The following is a 22603-nucleotide window of genomic DNA, read 5'->3' as shown; positions in this document are numbered from 1 at the left end:
TATGGTGGGCTACCGAACTCCACACACAAAGACAGGGGTCCTGCCGTCCTGGGAGTGGGCAGAATATTGCATTCTGGAAAGCTAGATTCTGCGCTTTGCAGGAAGTTTTGTCATCAGGCAGGAGGAGACCTGGTAGCCCATTGGCTAGTAATCACCACATCCACTGAAAGCAAGTTCTGGTGATAACAGTGGCACTCTAGCCAGAGATCAGATCATATCTGTGCTGGAGAGACAACTGGAAAAGGACTGCTCTGCTGTTAGTGGGACGTGTGCACCAAAGACTGGAATGCACCTGCTGCTGCTGTTCTATAAAAGAGAGGACTGTACCTGTGGTAAATGCCTGAGGAAAAGTCGCCCGAGCCTCAAATAGAAGAAGTGACTCCAAAAGTCAGTTGTATGAGTTTCTGCTGAAGCTGAAGAATCCTACTTTGGTGAATTGATAGCCAAGATTGCCTGACCTCCATTGGTTGCCAAAGTGCAGCCTGGGAGTCCAAGTTCTGACCCTCAAAAGTTACACCTAAATCTGCTGGATCTGGGAAAGTTGTCAGAGTGTAGTTTGGTTACCTAAGACAGCCACTAACTCACTTAAAGGGAACCAATGGTTTTGCTGTAACTGGAGACCGGTAGACCAGTGACAACTGATTTTTGATCAGACTTAAATGGATTTTGAGGGATATTCACTCCTGTGGCCAAAGAGATCCCACCATGACTGTGGACCGAAAGGTATCCCAGAAAGACCCTCATCACCAGATCAGCATCCTAAGCATCCTTCCGCATGTTCATTAGCCCATATCCCTTGCATTAGGATCACTCGATCTGAGCCTATTGCAGTTCTGGAACTGGGCTGGAAACTGCTTAGACAGCAAGGTTACTGTCCTTCCAAGCCTCATGGGTCACTGTTGCTCTATCCATGCTGGAGTTGGTTGCCCAAAGTGGGTCGGAGCAGACAAACACAAATGTATAAACGTTTTCAAAAGTTTTTAACATAACCACTAAACACAGTAGTACCAATGCTTTTTTGCATTTTGAATGAAAAGCAGTGATTTATTATTTGCTCATTAATTTATATCTCAGGAACCCTTTGATGGATTTTGTTCATTTTGCTTCTACATATTCATAAAAAGAAGAGATATTTTAGAAATTGGTGTTGAATTTCCTTTCTGTTTCTTTCCTATTCAACAGTTTGACTGCTCAAAGACATAGCTACCCAGGGATGAGTTAAGGTTTTGCTAACAAGACTGACTGGACCCAAGATGGGCTTATGAGTGTATAACATGACGACGTTGCACCACCACACTATTTAATAAACTACTTTCCTCACACTATAGAAATGGGAAATCCTTCCTTGTGGTCACTCCAAACCAATTTTTGGGCATCTCCCCCCTTCCGCTGGGCTTGGACTCAAGCTGACTGGGAAGACAAAGGGAGGAAGGCCTAGGTGTTAGCTACATCTGCCAGTGCCATGGTACATACTCATGTAAATCTTATGGTGGGGACTAGGCATATCCTTCAAGCCATCCTGCTTAAAGAGGGACACATAGCTTGTCACATAAACCTATTGTCCACTGTCTGGGAGCAATTCACATCTCACCACAGAAAAGCCATTTAACTTTCAGCTGACATTGGAAATGGGCAGAAAGGCAGTCAGGTTATGCAAGAAAATGACAAGTTTTCTAAAAGTGCCATTGTCAAAATCGCAACAGAATCTGACTTTACCCTCAAGTTGGATTTTAAATTACTATTCAATCAAGTCCACGGATCACTTTTCTAGCTGCTTCCAAACTGATATCAATAATTGTTTTCAATCTGTAGCATAGAGATGTAATGGAGACTCAAGCCTTGCTCTAGTGAAAAAGGACGCTGGAGGTTTTTCACTGGAAGGACAATATTAAATATAAATGTCCTGCTTTTTAAATATCCCTGACCCTTCCCTATGGGCATTTAGATCCTACGTCAGAGGTGACTTATGAGTATTAAAAATAAGGTTTAGACCTGGTAAAGGTTTATTTTGCCAGGTAGAAGATGCAGATTAAAACTGCACATACAGGGTGCAAGGGCAGTCCTGAAGACATTTTTGATAATGCTACTTTAGTGGGTGGCACAGAAAGTTATACAATCCACTTGCATTTAGTTTACAGGATCTTAGGGCATGCAGTACCATATACTAGGAACTTATATGTAAACAAAATGGTAAATGAAATGTGCTGATTAGCAGTATGCCAATGTAACCACATTTAGAAGGGAAAGCTCAAGCACTTCACTGACAGCTAGCAGTACAGTGTTCAGAGCCCTATGGCCAACAAAAAATGGGCTAAGTTAAAGAAGGCAATATTTGAGAAAGGGCAAAATTCCTACAGAGGAGAAAAAGATTCCCAAGGGCCACGCTCATCTTTGCGGCACATCTTATTTGTCTTGCAGCGAATAAATTCTACAGTGCATCTCACTCCGAACATCCAAGATGGGGAAACTCTTTGGGGTATATTTAAGAGCCCCTAGTTCCCCCTTGTGCCACATTAGCGTCATTTTTTTAATGCTAATGTGGCCCAAAGAGGCTAAAATCGACACACCATATTTACAAAGTGACGCAATGCATGCAGTCTGCCACTTTGTAAGCCCTTGCACGACATTATGCCTGCGCCAGGCATAATGTATGCAAGGAGTGGGCGTTACCCCATTAGGGTGCCCAAAAAAATGGCACAAAGAAATCTAAGAGATTTCTTGGCGTCATTTTTGTCTGCATTTTTAATGCCTGCTCAGAGCAGGTGTTAAAATGAGGCTCCCATTGTTTTGAATGGGCCTCTGGGTGCTTTGCAGAATTGGCATCAAAATTTTTGTTTGATGCTAATACTGCAAAGCGCCAACTATCGTCTAAAATGTAGACTTTATTATCCTTACTACCGACATGGTGCACCGTATGTTAAATACAGAACACATGGTAGAGTTAGGGGGCGCTAAGGGGTGCAAGGAAAGTGGCGCTGCACTAGGTGCAGTGCCACTTTTCTTAAGTCTTCCCCTTTGTCTCTTGTTGAGAGTGGTGTGTTTTCAGCTGTTCATACATGTTCACCCATGGGGTGCTGAGGGAAGTGAGCATTCCTCTCCTGTACGGTCACTCAAAACCTGTTCTGGGTTAGCTCCCCTATCATTGGGTTTGGTGCCAACCTAGCTAGGGGGAACAAAAAGCTGACTTCTCCAGGTCTCATCTTGCATTTACTTGTAAAATGTCAGGCCCCTTTATAAGTTAATGAAGTTCCTGGGTATACCCTGACTGGTCTTCCTGCAAGGAGAAGAAAAACACTTGACCACACCAAGGCCATTGTTCTCACTCTGGAAGCAGTTTCAACTCTGCATTAAGGCAAGCACTGGCATATAGCTGTCAATAGGCTAATATTAATTTTCCTACTTGAGATTCAGACTGATAAAAGGTAGCTTTCTAAAAGTTATCTTTTGTAAATAATTATAGAAAATCCAACTTTATCATTAGATTGAATTTTAATAAATATTTAAAAAAAGGATCTGGAATGATTTTAGCTGTTTCTTTTCAAAGGTTATGGATTAAAATCTATAATCTGTATTTTCATGTTTTCTAGGATCCATCTACACCACTGCCAGTGAAAATAGCATATGAAGTCTAGTCACTGGAGGAACTAGCCAACTTTCATTTTTCACATGTTCTGCTCTAAATAACAAGCGCCTTACCTTGTAGCAACAAGATGTACTTAGGGGGTGACCTATCAACATTTAAAAGCAGGATTTCATGCCCATAAAAAGGGCATTTTGACAGGTTTGACAGTAGGTTTTGAAACTGTTGCAGTCAGACTCCACATGGTATGCCTAATGCCATGCTTTACAGGCCAACCCTGTGGATAGCATAATAGGTGTTGTAGCCCACAGATGTCAATAACGCCGGGTATATTTCCTACACCAAAGTTTCTTAACCAGTGGCCCAGGGAGTCCGTGGGGTCCGTAAAGACATATCAGGGTGTCTGTGACTGATTACAAAATTAGAGACTATCAACAAATTAATAAAGTGTATATAAATAATGAAGCAAAATGTAAAACAATTTTTAAAAAAATGTTCTGTAAATGTGAAGGAGGAAACCAATTCAACCGTGCTCAAAGAGGAATTCTCCCTTACATAATATTCTCTCACATCTGAAACTTCCAAGAATTCATGAATAAATCGGATTTGTTTGAAATAGTTTCATAAAGAGTGCCTTTCTTAATATACCATTTCTCAGACTCGGGCCACAGAGGACAGTGGACCAGCACTGATGAAGTAATGTGGCAAAGGCAGTATAAATGACCACAGTGTGAGCATTATGGTTGTCTCCTGTGTCTCTCACTTTAAAATTGGCTTGAAACATTTTGCATTTATCACAAAACATGTGAGCGTTTGGCATAGAACTCCCAACGTTCAACATACATGTATTTATTGACCCCTTTTGCTCGGAGAAGACCCACTGGTTGCAGTAACCTGTTTAGGTTTAATACCCCCACCCAAGACCAAATGCCTCTGATACTGCATTTCATGAAAGCAAATACTTGTCAGCTCTAATATCACCCTTACATTTTCTAATATCTATACATTTTCTTCCACTGCTTCATCATGCTCCACATTAGTGCTACCACAGATCCAGATGTCATCTGAAATGCTACCACATTATTTACTCCATGAATAATTTGGCCATAATTGTTTGAAGTAATGAGCCGCAAATGCCAAGTTGAGGGGCATCGATTAAAATTGGTATACACCGTCAGGCATAAAGGACAGGTAAATGTCATGAATTCTTGTCTAGTACGACCTCTTAGTAAACTGCCTATGAAACCAGCAGGCACCTGCCTCGTCCCCAATCACTGCCTGTCCTAGGTAGTGGGTTAAATACCCAAGAGGATTTAGCTCAAATTTGTTAAATAAATGGCTACAAAAAATGCATGGATTTTTTTTCCTAACAAGAAAATCCATTGTTTGCTCATGAATTTCAATTGATACTTTCCTAACAACAAACCGTAGGTTTCTAAGTTTGTCTTTAACAGGCAATGACCCTTCCTTCAGTTTTTGCAAATCGCAGTCTTTGCAACTGCAAACCTACAAGAACGAAGGAAAGACTGAGAGAGAGACAGAAAGAAACACTTTTGTACATGAGGTGCACCTCATCGACACATGTCGACTCTCCTCCCAAGTTCTGCAGCGTCTGTTTCTGCTGCTGGGAGCCGTCCTCATCATTTATTGTACCTAAACTTCTCATTGATGTCATTTAGGGGTTGCCAGGGGTCGCAGTTGCGACCCCCAGCTAGACCCTTGCGACCCATGGCACTGCTTCTGGGACCCCTAGCCTTAGAGGTCACAAAATCATTGCCTGGAACACAGGGACAGCTCGTCCTTATGGACGTTGCTCTTGGGCTCCACTTCCCTGCTTTAAATAATGAATAATATATTATTCACTATTAGTGTCATAAAAAATGGAGTACAGTTACCTATAATATTAACCTCTTTGGTAGCTGAGGTAAGTAAAAAACACTGTTAAATGTACATTGTGTGCGTGCTTGCGGGTGAGAGTGTGTTTATGTGAGGGAGAGAGTGTGTATGAGTGAATGCGTGTGCATGTGTAAGCTTGTGTGTGTGTGAGTAAAAGTAAAGATGGAATGTCGTGTGATGTCACTTCCGCCACCACTTACATCTTGGTGAATTGTCATCCATGAAACTTCTATTGCTCCCCAAAGAAAATATCTCCCAGCTTGTCACACGGCACAATATTGCTTCCCATCAAGGTATGGGCTTTAGAAATACTCTTGCAGGCACACTTACACACCCACACTCACACCCAGATATCTGCATATATACTACACAAGCAGTGATAGCCACTGTGTAGTTATGGGTTTCGACGGACTGTATTTTCCATTCAAAAGGCATTACGGGGTGTGCTAATAAGCTTCACTCTTAGATCTTAGATTAGATCTACCATGAAACACCTTCTACAGGTTAATAGCAGCAGCAATGTACATAGACGCTGTTCCGCTATTAGAATCACACATACTGGATGTGATTGTGGATTTTCTCTCAGATTTGTGAGACACAGATGATTGCTCCTCTTGGAGTGTCCATGCTTTTCTAAAAATTACATTTCATGAGGATTTTGCATGCGAATAGATACACATCTGACAAAGTTAGAAGGTCTGGCTTGCATTCTGAATTCTGGTTAAGTCATTAAAAGATATGTTGCAATGAAAAAAGCAAGACTTAAGTTGCTGTTTGGTTACAGCGCATCAATGAGATGAAGGGGTTAATGTGTGGCAATTCAACACACTTTTGAAATGCAAAATGGTTCCTCAAGTATTGCACTACAAGCACTGTATATGGCATGTGTATGTTATTTGTTTTTTTAAGTTCCTTAAAATGTGCCTTATTTTCTTTTTCAGACAACAATACGGATATTCCAAAACATGCATTTACAACTGGGATGATTATAGCCACGGTGTCTTCAATTGTGTTCGTATCCATTGGAGCAGCATGTTTTATGTTTAGAATACAGATCGTACTATTATATCGAAGTCTAACTGGAAAAGACGACACACTGTCAGGTAGGGCACTAAATACATATAGCAGTTCTTCGGTACACCAGCAGTGTTTAAAATTGCAAATACACATTTGACCTGACCGACACAGTGACAATAAAAATATTCAGTAGTAAGTTAACATTCGCTACTTTGGCCGATGCTCAACAATAAATAAGATTCCAGTCTTGGCGCAAGTCATGTATTCTTACTATACTTTGCAAAGTGTAGTGTATTGGTATTAATATCAAACACTAATTGTACAGAATAGAACCCCCGATAACGAGTGGACTGCGAATAGGAATTATGAGTTCTGCAGTAAACGTCCATCTCACGCCCCAGCTGTCCATAGGTAAATTTCAAAAGGTTAAATAATGCACTCGAAATTTACTAGTGTGAAAGCCCGAAAAATATAGATAGGCAGAATTCATTGGGGGTAACTAGTGCTTATGTTTGTAATTCGAATTAAATGACCTGGGGCCAGATGTAGCAAACTGTTTGCGACTCGCAAATGGCGAAAATCGGCGTTTCCGAGTCGCAATCGGCGAAAATCGCCGTTTGCGAGTCGCAAACGCGTGTTTGCTATGCAGAAATGCATTTTGCGAGTCGAAACGACTCGCAAAATGCATTTCCGAGTCACAAATAGGAAGGGGTGTTCCCTTCCTATTTGCGAGTCGCAGTGGTATGCAATTCCATTTGCGACTGCGTACGCGGTCGCAAATGGAGTCGCAGTTACCATCCACTTGAAGTGGATGGTAACCCACTCGCAAACGGGAAGGGGTCCCCATGGGACCCCTTCCCCTTTGTGACTGGACCCAAAATTATTTTTTCAGGGCAGGCAGTGGTCCAAGGGACCACTAACTGCCCTGAAAAAATCCGAAGCTAAAGGTTTCGGTTTTTTTTCCTAAGTGCAGCTCGTTTTCCTTTAAGGAAAACGGGCTACACTTGGAAAAAAAAAAAACTGCTTTATCTAAAAGCAGTCACGGACATGGAGGTCTGCTGTTCCCAGCAGGCCTCCATCCCCGTGAGTGCCCAGAGTCGCTATGGGGGCGCAAACTGCGACCCACCTCATTAATATTAATGAGGTGGGTCTTTGCGACCCCATAGCAACTCGCAGAAGGTGTCTGAGACACCTTTCTGCAGATGGTTTTGCGACTTGGAAATTGCGAGTCGCTCGGAGTCACAATTTCCGAGTCGCAAAACCTAGTTTTGCTACATCTGGCCCCTGGTCTGGTAATCAATTTACCCAGTTTGAGGATCAATGTATTCACAGGCTAACTGTTTTATTGAATAGTATTCTGCTGCATTTTGCATACCGTTTTCCTGAAAAAAATATTGTTCCCTGTACATTGAAAAACAATGTTAAAAAGTATTTTTTTCTGCATGCTACATGAAGTTTACCAGGGCAAAGACCCTCAGTTTTGCTCCAACGTCAGGCAGGCATCTGCTAATATTTTGCGTTGGGGTTTGAAAAATATCTTGAAATTTCTTATGATCTCAATAGGAAAATTTGAAACTGAGGTATGCATCTGATTCAACTGTTTAATGATTATGAGCCTCATTTAGATTTGGTGGACTACACGCCTTGCCAAAACCCAGTGAGGTCGCTGCCCGATCTAACCCGCAGTTTAGCTGCCTCATTTAAAGGAAGACAAAGCACACAATTACCAGCGGTAGAACCTCAGTTGGCTTTGCCATCAGAAACCTCATCCACCACAGGACAACATGGCAACAGCAACGTTATTTAGGATTGGGCAGCCATCACATGTGAAACCTGGCAGCCTCAGGAAGAGACATTCTTGGGAGAAAACACATTTTTTTTGTTTTTCTAGAGCAAACACACTTTGGAGTTAATTCTTAAAAAGCAAAAGTTTGCAGAGTTGGACCAACAAGCATGATGCCCGTGCATCAGACTGACTCACCACCTACAAAGTTCTAAGGAGTGAATTCTCAAAATGTACAGAACTTTTCAGACATTTCCCAGACTTCCCAAGAAATCTCCCCTACTCAGGCACTCTGTGATCAATTAAACAACTTCTGCCTAGACAAACCTCCCTCCAAACAGGGAAAATTAAACAAGGCAAACTTTCTCCTTCTAATACGGAACTTGTGTTTAAAACTACATCCTTCAAGGACTTTGGTCCTGATTTAGTTTTTGTTAAACATGTTACTCAGCCACGTCATGGATATCAAAAACGTGATTGATATCACGCCACCCATACTACAAATGCCATTGAATATACTGCACTTGTAATATGGGATATCCCTCATGTCTGTGACAGAGTAACCCGTCCGCGGAATTCTATATTAGGCCCTTTGTGTCAATATCAGACTAGCCTCTTTCATCTACTATCTAGCATATAATATCTGGCTCCTGATTGGACTCCTGTACAGTTAAGATGCTTTGGCAAATTTATAACGCTGTTGTAAAACCCTTGTTGTCCTTCCAAAACTCCTCACTAGAACAGGGAGTTGTAGCCTATTTATTCAACTCATCCACACTTATCTCTTTACTATACAGGGAGTGCAGAAGTATTAGGCAAATTAGTATTTTGACCACATCATCCTCTTTATGCATGTTGTCTTACTCCAAGCTGTATAGGCTCGAAAGCCTACTACCAATTAAGCATATTAGGTGATGTGCATCTCTGTAATGAGAAGGGGTGTGGTCTAATGACATCAACACCCTATATCAGGTGTGCATAATTATTAGGCAACTTCCTTTCCTTTGGCAAAATGGGTCAAAAGAAGGACTTGACAGGCTCAGAAAAGTCAAAAATAGTGAGATATCTTGCAGAGGGATGCAGCACTCTTAAAATTGCAAAGCTTCTGAAGCGTGATCATCGAACAATCAAGCGTTTCATTCAAAATAGTCAACAGGGTCGCAAGAAGCGTGTGGAAAAACCAAGGCGCAAAATAACTGCCCATGAACTGAGAAAAGTCAAGCGTGCAGCTGCCACGATGCCACTTGCCACCAGTTTGGCCATATTTCAGAGCTGCAACATCACTGGAGTGCCCAAAAGCACAAGGTGTGCAATACTCAGAGACATGGCCAAGGTAAGAAAGGCTGAAAGACGACCACCACTGAACAAGACACACAAGCTGAAACGTCAAGACTGGGCCAAGAAATATCTCAAGACTGATTTTTCTAAGGTTTTATGGACTGATGAAATGAGAGTGAGTCTTGATGGGCCAGATGGATGGGCCCGTGGCTGGATTGGTAAAGGGCAGAGAGCTCCAGTCCGACTCAGACGCCAGCAAGGTGGAGGTGGAGTACTGGTTTGGGCTGGTATCATCAAAGATGAGCTTGTGGGGCCTTTTCGGGTTGAGGATGGAGTCAAGCTCAACTCCCAGTCCTACTGCCAGTTCCTGGAAGACACCTTCTTCAAGCAGTGGTACAGGAAGAAGTCTGCATCCTTCAAGAAAAACATGATTTTCATGCAGGACAATGCTCCATCACACACGTCCAAGTACTCCACAGCGTGGCTGGCAAGAAAGGGTATAAAAGAAGGAAATCTAATGACATGGCCTCCTTGTTCACCTGATCTGAACCCCATTGAGAACCTGTGGTCCATCATCAAATGTGAGATTTACAAGGAGGGAAAACAGTACACCTCTCTGAACAGTGTCTGGGAGGCTGTGGTTGCTGCTGCACGCAATGTTGATGGTGAACAGATCAAAACACTGACAGAATCCATGGATGGCAGGCTTTTGAGTGTCCTTGCAAAGAAAGGTGGCTATATTGGTCACTGATTTGTTTTTGTTTTGTTTTTGAATGTCAGAAATGTATATTTGTGAATGTTGAGATGTTATATTGGTTTCACTGGTAATGATAAATAATTGAAATGGGTATATATATTTTTTTGTTAAGTTGCCTAATAATTATGCACAGTGATAGTCACCTGCACACACAGATATCCCCCTAACATAGCTAAAACTAAAAACAAACTAAAAACTACTTCCAAAAATATTCAGTTTTGATATTAATGAGTTTTTTGGGTTCATTGAGAACATGGTTGTTGTTCAATAATAAAATTAATCCTCAAAAATACAACTTGCCTAATAATTCTGCACTCCCTGTAGAAAAGGGTGCAAATGACTTTATCTTGAAAACAACTAATCCAATTTCATTCCTGGAGTTAAAATTCTGGAAACCCATATTCTAAAGCAACCCAGCAATCACCTTCAAGACAATTGCTTAGGAAACTCACATATATCCAGTACATAGGGCCTCATTGCATCCCGGCAGTCTAATGACTGCCAGGGTTCCATTGATGGTCGGACCTCCGCCAATGTGGCGGTCCGAGCACCATAATACAACCACAGCGCTACCGCCGCAGTTGGACCGCCAGCACCACCAGATTATGACTTCACTGTGGTCTGGTGGTGCTGGCAAGAAGCGCTGCCCTGGGGATTGCAACCCCCTTCTCCATCAGCGGTTTCATGGTGGTTACACTGCCACAAAATGGCTGGCAGAGACGGGATGGAGGGGGCCCTTAGGGGGCTCCTGTACTGCCCATGCACTTGGCATGGGCAGTGCAGGGACCCCCCTGGCCAGCCCCATTGCAATGTTCACTGTCTGCTTTGCAGACAGTGAACATTGCGATGGGTGCTGGTACACCCTACGCACTACAGCATTGCTACCGGCTCTATTATGAGCCTGAGACAGTGCTGTAGGCTGTTTTCTGCTGGGCCAGCGTGGAGAAACTGCGTTTCTGCCCTCTGACCCAGCAGGAAACTCGTAGTGCGCCTGTGGGGAGGCTGCCACACTGGTGGCAACCTACCCCTCGGGACTTCAGCAGACGGGTTTTTCTGTCCACATAAGTCATAATAAGAATCAGTCCTTTTAATGATTAATGACTTAAAAATTGAATTGCCCTGATCGTACTGGAGTTATCTGCTTTCGATACTGTTGAACTATCATATAAAACTCAAATGTTTAAAGGCAGCTGACAAGCATGGCACCGCTCCAAAGTAGTGCAACTCCTTCCCCTCGGGATGCATTAAAATAATCGGATTATCACATAATAACTCACACAAATATTCTATGCCCTAAATAGCTCCCCAAGGATCAGCCCTATTGTTGGACCTGACCCTCTTTGCAGAGTCATCTGAAAAACTTTTTGTCGCCTTCCTCCTATTTTTCCAGACAGTTTTGTTGGCTTTAGGACTCTGTGCACTTTACCACTGCTGACCAGTGCTAAAGCGCAAGTGCTCCCTGTCTAAACTGTTTGTGTAATTGGCTTTTCCATGATTCGCATATCTGATTTACTAGTAAGTCCCTGGTAAAGTGTAATAGAGGTGCCCAGGTCCTGTAAATCAAACGCTACTAGTGGGCCTGCAGCACTGATTGTGCCCCGATATGAGTAGCCCTGTAAACATGACTCAGACCTGCCACTGCAGTGTCTGTGTGTGCAGTTTTAACCTGCCAATTTGATCTGGCAAGTGTACCCAAACCTTCCCTTTTTATACATGTAAGGCATCCCTAACATAGGCCTTAGGTAGCCCCAGGGGCAGGGTGCAGTGTATGTTAAGGGTGGGATATGTACTGGCGTGTTTTACATGTCCTAACCGTGAAATACTGCCAAATTCATTTGTCACTGTTGCAAGGACTAACTCTCTCATAGGTTAACATGGGGGCTGCCCTTAAATATATTTTAAGTGAAGTTTCCTTTGGGAGCAGATAGGGATGTGGAGTTGGGGGTCTCTGAACTCACACTTTAAAAATATATATTTTGTATAGTTGGTTTTTTAGATTGTCAGTTTGAAAATGCCACTTTTAGAAAGTGGGCATTTTCTTGCTTAAACCATTCTGTGACTCTGTGACTCTGCCTGCTTGTGTATTCCCTGTCTGGCTCAGACTGACAGTCGGGCTGTTTGTGAATTTCCGCTAGACAGTGACACAATGGGAGCTCGGCTGTAGCCTGAATATCCTGAAAGGCCATCTGGGCTAGAGTGAAGGGAGGAGTGGTCACTTACACCTGAATGGTCTGTGCCTGCCCTCACACAATACAGTCTCCAACCCTCTGGTGTGTGTCTGGAGCCAGGCCTGGCCAAGCCAAGATTATGTGAACAACAGAGACTTTCCTCGGAAGTTTGCCCACTTCAAAGGCGGGTAAAAGTAGTGGACCCAAAACCCCAGATTTTCAGATTACTTCTGGAACCAAGAAGAGCCTCTGCCAAGGAGAAGAGCTGAAGAGCTGGAGGAGGAGTACTGCCCCTTTGCCTCTGACTGCGCTTTGCTGGGTTGGCCTGCAGTTGCTGCTTCTGCCTGAAAGAGGATAAAGACTGGACTTTGTGGTATATTCCTGCTTGTGAAAAAATCTCCAAGGGCCTGGACTGAGCTTGCTCTGAGTCTCAAAGCCATCACAGACTTCCTCTGCCAGCACCTGGACTCTCTGCTGAGACTCCTGGCTTGTCAATTGGTGCCCTATCAAGTCCCAGTGCCCTTAAAAGGTGACGCTTGTAGAACAAGACCTGAAATCCACACACAAGTAGCCATGCATGGAAAATTTTGATGCACCACCTGCAATGTGGCTGTAAAAACGACGCACCACCCACCTTTCAGCTGGGAAATCAACATATCACCTGCATCGTGGCTGGAGAAACAACACAAAACTTGCTTGCGGCTGCTGAAAATGATGCAAACCCCTCGCAGCGCGGTTTTTCCATCACCGAGTGGCCTGATTTCACATGCATCGTCGCTGGATGTCAAAGTCATTGTGAACCTGCGTGGATTCGAGGTGTCTCGTCCGGAAATTGATGCATCACTCTCTTGCGAAGAGAAAAATGGCACATTGCCTACCCGACTGAGAAGAAATGACACACGGCCTCACTTGTGAGTAAGGAATCAACGCAATGCTGACTTTTACGATCCACGATTGCCCGTGCGGCTTTATTTTTGACACAAACCACGTACTTTGTGTAACAACAACACTTCCAATGTTTTCTATTGAGTAAAACTCTTTTTACTTTGAAAATTCATAACTTTACTTTTTTGCTGTTTTGGTCTTGTTTGATCTAAATAAATATTGGCTATTTTTCTTAAATGATTTGTTGTCCATTTTGTAGTGTTTTCACTATATCACTGTGTGTGTTGGTACAAATATTTTACACATTGGCTTTGAGATAAGCCTGACTGCTTGTGCCAAGCTACCAACGGGGTGAGCAGGAGTTATCTCAGTGTGTATCTCCATTGCCCTGATGAGAGTGAGGGTCCCTGCTGGGACAGAGTGCAAACTGATTGCCAACCAGATACCCCATTTCTAAACCTATCTTCTCGTCTTTTTAAGATTTATGTAGGCCCATTAGCAAAAGCTCTAATGAATATATGCTTCTGAACTTATGCTGATGATGCTGAGGTATTGATAAGCCTCAAAACCCTAATATTCATTGAGCTTTCCAGTAAACTAGGAAATGTGTTATGGATGGACAGTAAATGGCTCAAACTAAATACAGAGAACGCATAAATACTAATTTTAAAGTGGTGTGCATGACTACTGGCCGAATATCCTCTGACCAGCTACCCTCATATCAGTAACAATTAAAAAACCTTGGAGTCAAAATAGACAATAGTCTTTCAATAAATAAATGTTCCTCAGGTGCCCCCACTTATACATTTCATCTATGAAATCTGAGAACATTTTTTAAAGCATGAATGTGAACGACTGAAAGGCTCCTCTCCCAATGGTTCATGCCTAAACTAAGGTCACTTCCTCCATCTGGGACTCCCTGACAATAATATTAGCTTCATAAGCTTCAAGTCATCCAAAATACCCTTGTCCGGTTGATCATGAGGGTGCCTAAATTTGCCTACTTCCGAACCTTACTTTCGCGCCTTCAATGACTGCCATCCAATTCAAGTCACTCTACATTGCGCACAGAGCAGTCTTTTGCCAAAAGCATGCTTTCATCAAAACCTGTTTTCAAAAGTGCAACCCGAGTGGAATTTATGCTCACCTACAGCTATTCTGTTATTTCTTCTGAAATTCAACAAAATGAAGACATTTAACCTTAGCTTCCCGGTACTGTGACCAAATTGTGAGACTTCTTACCAGATGTGACCGAGCATGAAAACTTTCGGTCTCATTAAAATTTAACTTTATTCCTTTTTAATTTCTCTCCTCCCATTTTACAGGTTTGAGCACTGAAATACTGTTTAGTTGTGTGTACTCATTAAAGAGTTTGACACCAAAATTAATTGCGATAGCAATCATCTTCATACTATTCCTTCATGTTTCTATTTTCTGTTTTCCTACCTTTGGATCCTAATGTAACATTCACCCTGCCTATATCAATACCTATGGCTCTAAGTGCTGCTGTAATCTCTGGAAAGCCGGGCAGGGAAACCTTACAATGACTCCAAAATCTAGGAAGAAAGCTCCCTGCAAATAAGGGCCATTGATGTTTTCTGGAGTTACACAAACAAGGAACACAGAAAGTTAAGTGGGTGAAAAAACATAGCCACCCTCAGTTTTCAGCCATGCATTCAGTGCTTCTGCCACACTTGTGCATGTACTGAAGCGACTGAAATTTGTTTCAGGCAAGCTCAGATATTTAATTATGGCAGGCAATCTGCTAGGGCCTCCTCTTGACTGGTAGGCTCCAGTACCTCTAGTCAAACTACAAATAAGGCCCAGATTCTGAACTATCAATTCTCTTATATTGGAAAATAATACCTTCCCTAACAAAATATAAGGGGTTCTTTACAGACACTCTGTCGAATTAGCTGGCTCCTGATTTACTTTCTTTATGGAAATTATTGTAGCTTCCTTAATGCCTTTTAACCTGTGGGTTCTACAATGCTTTGTTTGTCCTCTCTCCTCACAGTAGTACCCTTAATCTGTGGCATGATTCCTTGCACCTGGGCCCTTGCCGTGATAGATGTTAGAAAGGTCTGGCGAGTTTTATTTTAAAGAAACTCTGCTTCAGCACTTTGGGTCAGATGTACTAACAATGGGGATAGTGATTTCCAAAGTGCGATTTTCTGTGAATCACAGTTATGAAATCATTATTCCTAATGTATGAAACTTATGTTCATGCTTGATTCCGGTCCCGGGAAACTGGAATGGCATGGGTAGCAAAACAACTATGGTTTTAGGTCCAGATCTCTGTACTGGAGTGAATGCTTGACATGGTTCAGCAATCTGTCCATCACTTGTTCTTTTTGCATTTGTTGCCCTAAGTGGGCCTGGTATGCCCAGACTTGGGTCCTGTGCTTCCCATGCTGCTGGTGTCAAGCTAGCCTGGCTGATGGGGGGTGATACCCTGAAACCGGTCCCAGGATGCTTGTTTCCAGTCCAAGGAAGACCTGTCCTGGCAATTCGGGCTGGACTATCCCCATGAGGAGCAGGGTCAAGACTGATTTGCATGTGGCTGGGTCCAAACTGGAATGGCATGGGTATTTAAAAGCTATGGTTTTAGGTCCAGAACTCTGTAATGGGGTGAATGTTTCAGCATTCTGTCCATCACTTGTTCTTTTTACTTTTAGAAAGTGGACATTTTCTTGTTTAACCATTCTGTGACTCTGTGCATCTGTGGAATACACTTCTGGTTCAGGATGACTATTCGGCTGTTGGTGTATTCACTCTAGAAAGTCACACAAATGGAGCTGAGGTGTGCCCTACATATCCTGATGGTTCTTCCTGGACTAGAGTGGTGGGAGAAGCTGATACTTGCAGCTGAATAGGATTGTGCCTGTCCTTACACAAAGCAGTCTCAAACCCCCTGGAGTATGTCTGGGGATAGGGCACTACAAAGACTTTTCTTTGAGGTTTGCCTACTTCAAAGGCAGAAACGAGTATATTTACTGGACTTCTGACCCCAGAAATGTAAAACACTTCTGGACTGAGGTCATTCTGCCAGGAGAAGAGATGGATGCTGTAGGTGAGACTGTCACTCTGCCTGTTGCTTTGTTGTGCTGGCAAGCTGATTGCTGCTTCTGTCCTGGGAGAGAAAGGACTGACCTTTCCTGTTGACATCCTGCTTCCAAAGGTTCCCCAAGGGCTCGGACTGAACTTGCCTCCTGTTAAGAAGTCTCAGATACATCAAAATCAGCTAGCACCTGGGTTCCCTTGCTGAGAGTCCTGACTTGCCAAGTGGTGCTAAATTCTGGGCCCTTGGGAGTGAGTTCTGGTGTACACAAGAAGAAGCCAAGTACATCAACTCCAGAGCGAAGTCAGAACTGGTGCCGCTGTCTAACTCCACATGCTGCCTGCACCGGAGCCACGGTCCTCGCTGAGTGCAAAGACCATGACTGACTCTGTAGATCCAACACAGCCACAGAACTTTTAAAGTCCTTTCACAGCCTGAGGTCCCTAGTGCCGTGTCACCGACGTCCGTGACACCCAACTCCAACTCCCCAGCAGCGCCTGTGACACTGTGGTGTGATCGCAACACCACAAAGTTGACACCTCGTGTCTTGACCTGCTGAATTCATTGACTCCGCCTTGTCGTAAGGAACTGATGCCTTGCCACCTAAGCCACATCACCTCCCCTGCAACCATAAGGGACCAATGCCTCTTCTTCCCTGCCTAGCAGCAAGGAACCAAAGCCTTGTCTCCCTGGTAGCAGAAAAGAACCAACGCCACACCGGCGATACCTCATCTCACCGACTCCGTGCAACATCTTTGTTTCCTCGTTTTCCAAGGTACAGTACCTGGGTCAGTGCAACTCCATGACTGGCCTGCCTTCCCTTGTGAGTGGCGTCAGACTGTTAGGAACTACTCCGTCAAGACTTTGTGATAGCCCCAGTTGGAGCTACTGTGTTTCTAAACGCTACATGATAATTTAATCTTTGAAAAATCACATCTTTGGATGTGTATGTTGGATTTTTCTCATGCTGGTCTTGATTTACTCAGATAAATATCGTCTATTTTCCTAAAGTGGTGTGGAGTACTTTTGTGATATTTTCACTGTGTTACTGTCTATCTGTACAAATACTTTACACATTGCCTCTGGAATAGGCCTGACTGCTCTTGTTAAGCTACCAAGGGGGTGAGCAGGGGTTATCTTAGCTGTGTGACTCCCTTACCCTTACTGGAGTGAGGGTACGTATTTGGACAGGGTGCAAACCACTGCCAACTAGAAACACTATTTCTAACCCTCCCAAATTGACCTACGTTATGAATATTAGGAAAGTAGGTTTCCTTTGTTGACCAATTGGGAATTAAAGTTAAACTGACTGGGAGACAAGATGGCGGTCGCAAGTTTGGCTGTGGGTGGGTCCCCGCAGTCCCAGCTCGTATACCGTGTAACCGATCTGACTTACTGATTTAGATGGCATTCCTTTTTTCTGGAATGGAGGTCCATAGCTGTGTCTTCGTAGTTTTTGGGTGGCAGCATTACACAGGCGGGGTCATAACAATTTTTATGGATCACGGACCCTTGGTGGAGCATTGTTTTGATGGCTCACAGCAATTGATAAGCGCTGGGGGCTGCTGCACTGTGACTGGCTCAGAGGCTGAGACGGGCCGAAGAGCAAGCAACGGCGAGCCCCCTGCCTCAGAATGGTGCCAAAACCTCCCCGGTGCTTTCAGGGGAGAGCAGGTGCAGGAGTAAATGATCAGAGGCAGTTGCCTCTGCATCTAGAGACTACATAAACACTCTGACAAACCAAGAATAAACCCAGGGGGTCCACCTAGAGAAAGGGCTGTTACAGGCATAGGCTTCCTGTACATAAGGAGGCACCCGCTGTGAAGTGTAGAGGTGGACCTTCAATAGCAAATCTTTTCAAGTCTTCAAGCCAAATGAAATGCTCAGTGGAGCTACCAGGGGAGGAGGCAGCTAATCTGGTTTTACCCATTGTGAGGGACCAGCAGCCAGGAGCAGTGAAGGGCGGCGATCCATTTCAACTGAAGGAGCTAATGTGGACCAGGCAATCCGGGACTGAAGCCTGCTGTTGGGGAATGTGGCCAGCTCTCCATAGGTTTGTGCTTATGATAGTATATCTTTAGTTTGAAAGTATTTCTTTCTGTGTATGGCAATAAATTGGGCTTAGAAACTAATGCAGAGACTGAAATAGAAACTAAAGTAGGTGAGAGCCAAGTAACTCCTCCCTAAATGGGACCGCGCCTGCTACTCTGAATCTTGAGGGAACGATTTGTGTCGACAAAGGCAAATGGGAGTTTGGACAGGATCAAGAAGGCAAATTGTTTACTATGACTGGGGATATTATTGGAGCTAGAGCGACTAAGGTAGTAGACAGAGTAGATTTAGTCAGGAGAGAATTTATTTTCCTTATGAGATGGGTCCAGGAATACAAATGATTCTAGCTTGCTGCCAGAGGAGGACTCCAGTGGGAGCTATAGTACATCTAGTGAGTGCCTAAGTGAGACAGACTGGATAAGAGGGCAAAGAGAGCTGATTTTGTAAAGGCTGGGAAAGTAAAAGTAGGAAGTAGAAAGTCCACAGGAGGCATGCAGTGGGGGTATTTATCGACTCAGCAAATTTCCCCAAAGTTTGTGGAACCTCTGCCAGGCTCTTCTTCATACTCGCACGAACCCTCACTCTCTGTACCTTGATTTAATTTATTGGACAAAGATGAAACAGACCCCACATGATAGCATGAAGGCTAGGATCACCAATATGAAACTTCAGGAATCAGTGAAGAGAATCTCTAAGGTCTGTTCAGAGATTAGAGAACACATAATTGCAATTGAGACCCATGCCACTGTGTAAGAGTCCAACATCAGTTCCATGGAACAGCAATCCGCTTGCACAAATCACAGATTTCAGATATCCACTGGAAATTGGAGTATGTTGAAAATCGACAGCATTGTAACAACTTGTGGATAATAGGATCAAAGAAGGGGTGGAAGGGCAAGATATGCAGACTTTCATAATTCAATTATTTAAAGGTGCCTTTCCTGAGCTTAAAAACTGGAACTGGGAGCTTGGGATACAGAGGGCCCACCAGTTTCCACTTCTTTTGAAACCACAAAGAGATGAGTCATTCATAATCAGATGCAACCTAGGGCCGTTATCGTATACTTTGGCAACTATTTATTATGGCAAGCTGTGCTCAAGAAGGCTCATCCTGACTCAAACAGAAATTTTGAGAGGATCTCTGTTTTTTCTTGTCCAGACTACTGTCACACTACTGAGGAGAGACGGTAGCGACTAAGGCAACTGATTGACCCCTATCAGGAGAATGGGGTGGAAGGATATTTACAGAACACCCCCTGATTAAATATTTGACACAAGGGCATTGTGCGTGTGTTTTCATCAGAGATCAAGGCTAAAGAGTATATGGAAAAGTTGTCTTAAACAGACTGTGGATAATGGATAATGGATAGCTGTATTGTAATGGGTGGTGTCAGAGAAGGAGCCCATTTCTGAGTGACTGAACAGGAAGGTGAATGGAAATAATGGCTAACAAGACGGATATAGGTATGCTGGGAGAGGGGGGACAGGCAACTTATCTTAAAGGCCTAGTGGTCTGACTGTCTCATATGGCTGGAGAGAGAGGTGGTCTGTGGGGACAGGGTTTTGCTGGGTTTCAGGGCAGGGAGAGGGTTTGGGGGGTTGATGAGGCTAGCGGGTGTGGGATGAGAATGGGTGGGGGCGCACAAACGATGTAAGTCAAAACCTCGTAAATCTGCACTGACAGATTATGTGTAACAGGAGTATTTTTCTTTTTGGGTAGTGGTATAAATATTGATATGGCACGAATAAGCGGCTTGCGTGTTGCTACAGTCAATATTTGTGGGCTAAATGATGGTTAAAAAAAGGCTTTTTGTGACAGAAGTGCTGAAAACACATAAGGCAGATATTATAGATATTATCTGTATGCAGGAGACACATACTACAGGTCCCAAAAAGCATTTGCTGGAATTCCCTGGTTATCAATTACTGGCATACACCACACATGGGACAACTACTAAAGGGCTAGCTCTAGTGGTTTGCAATAGAGTAGCAGAACCGACAAGGAAGTCTTTTAATGAACTTGGTCGTTGGATGATTTTAGAAAGCCTAATTGGTGGGAGTAAGTTTACACTATGCTCTATTGATTGATCTAATCTGGACGATCCACTAATAATTCACTTTATCAATATTGAGTTAGCATCTTGGGCAATGCCGATCATTGTATGTGGGGACTTGAATATCAATAGAAACTTGCCTACTCAGCATCTTGGGCTATATGAGGGGAGAAAGCCTAGAGTATTTTGGGCAGTACAGACTCTTGTATCGAGCCATGGACTTGTGGATGTATGAACTTGTGAATGTATGGCAGCAATTTAAGGCTCCCGATCCAGGTTATACTTTTTTCTCTTCCCCCATAAGAAGTATGTTAGGTGAGATTATTTTTTGTGTTGCCCGAATTGTGGGAGGGGTCAATGATTGAAAAACACCCAAGAATTATGACCGATCATAATCCCTTAGTGATAGAGATAAGGGCAGTGAGCTAAGGCAGAGTTAGCAGTATTGGAATCTCTGTTAGTGAAAGTAGCTAGAGATGATTTACTTTTGTGTGAGACATTAAATAAAATATCCTTGGTGAGGATTAGAATCACTCAATCTAACTTGGAGAAAGTTGTGGGTAAGTTTCAGGCATGTTGTCAGGAGTGCTATGAATTTAGTGAAAGGGTTGGTAAACTTGGAACAAGGAAAAATATGGCTTATGGTACTATTACTGAAGTTAAGGATGCACATGGACACTTGGTGAAAGAAAAGTCAGAAGTACTTAGGATATTTAGAGAATTTTACCAGAACCTATATCAGCAGGATACCAACATATCAGAATATGAGAGAAATCAATATCTGGGTAGTGTCCCTGATGGCCAGCTGGATGAAGATGTAAGGCAACAGCTTGTGGCCCTAATGACTTCAGACAAGATTGTGGTAGCTTTGGGTTTGGCTGCAGGAGTGGATAAGATCCCCTAAGAATTCTTTAGGACATTTTTTTTTTAATTGAGGGACAAGCTTTTTGCATTGTTAAAGAACATTCAGGGTGGATTTCAAGCCCTGGCATCTTGGTCAACAGCAAATATTATTGTCATTTTGGAAAAAGAGAAGGACCAATCCAAACCTGGGTCTTATAGGCCTATCTCCTTAATTAATGGTAACACTGAACTTTATGCGAAGGTTCTTTCCACCGGATTGAGTAATGTGATAAGCAAACTGGTTTCTCCCTGGCAGCAGGGGTTCATTCCAGGGAGGGGGACTACTGATTGTGTTAGACAGGTAATAGCACTATATGATGAAATGGAGGTTGGCAGGGCCCCCATGTCTGATTTTACTGGATGCTGAGAAAACTTTTGATCAGGTGAACTGGGCCTATTTATGGGTGGTGCTTCAGAGGAACAACATAGACCCTGGCTTTGTTGAGGCTATTCAGGCTTTATATAAGAATACTTCCATGAGATTACAAATTGTGGGGTCGTAATCAGAAGTCATCTCATTTTCAAGGGGCACAAAGCAGGGGTGTCCTTGTTCACCCCTGCTCTTTACCTCATATTTTGATCTATCAAGAAGAATGCAGTTAATCAATAGGCTAGTTACTCCAATAATAATGCATTTGGTGGGTACCAAGACACTAGCATATGCAGATAATATTGTGGTAGTAACATCAGACCCTGAGACAACTCTTTTAGAGATTGAGAAGGAAACTGAAAGATTTAGTAAGGCATTGGGCTATCTTTTAAATAAAACCAAGTGTCAAATTTTGACTAATGAATGGATATATCTGGAAGATGAATAAAAGACTGAACAAATTAAATATCTGTGGATTAAAATCACCGTCAACTTGGACGCCATTGTGGAAAATAATTTGGCCCCAGTGTTAGTCAAGACAGGGAGAAAATTGCATCTTTCTATAGTAGGGCAATGCAATGTCATTAAAATGCTCATCCTCCCCAGGGTTTTGTACTTCTTTAGGACCATCCTATTTGAACAAAACTGATTTAAATGTATGGAAGAGACAGCTGGTAGTTTTATATGGTCACTTGCTCAAGCTCGTAGAGCTTTTAAGTATTAAGTATTACCAAGGGATAAGGGCGGATGGCCTGTCCCCAAATTCAGATATTATTATTTGGCTGCTGCCTTCCAATGT

General features: G+C 43.1%; 1 protein-coding gene across 1 annotated transcript in view; it reads left to right on the top strand.

Annotated features, from left to right (window-relative positions):
• Window positions 1–22603, top strand: part of LOC138250053 (interleukin-18 receptor 1-like) — a 462391-nt gene that overhangs the window by 162954 nt on the left and 276834 nt on the right. The window contains exon 5 of the mRNA XM_069204433.1: window positions 6418–6579. Within this exon, the coding sequence (XP_069060534.1) occupies window positions 6418–6579 (162 nt within the window). The remainder of the gene's footprint in view (window positions 1–6417; window positions 6580–22603) is intronic.

The sequence above is a fragment of the Pleurodeles waltl genome, chromosome 8, assembly GCF_031143425.1.
Source record: "Pleurodeles waltl isolate 20211129_DDA chromosome 8, aPleWal1.hap1.20221129, whole genome shotgun sequence".
NCBI classification, from domain to species: Eukaryota; Metazoa; Chordata; class Amphibia; order Caudata; family Salamandridae; genus Pleurodeles; species Pleurodeles waltl.
The sequence above is the reverse complement of the archived record's forward strand: the minus strand, read 5'-3'. Positions and strand labels throughout refer to the sequence as shown.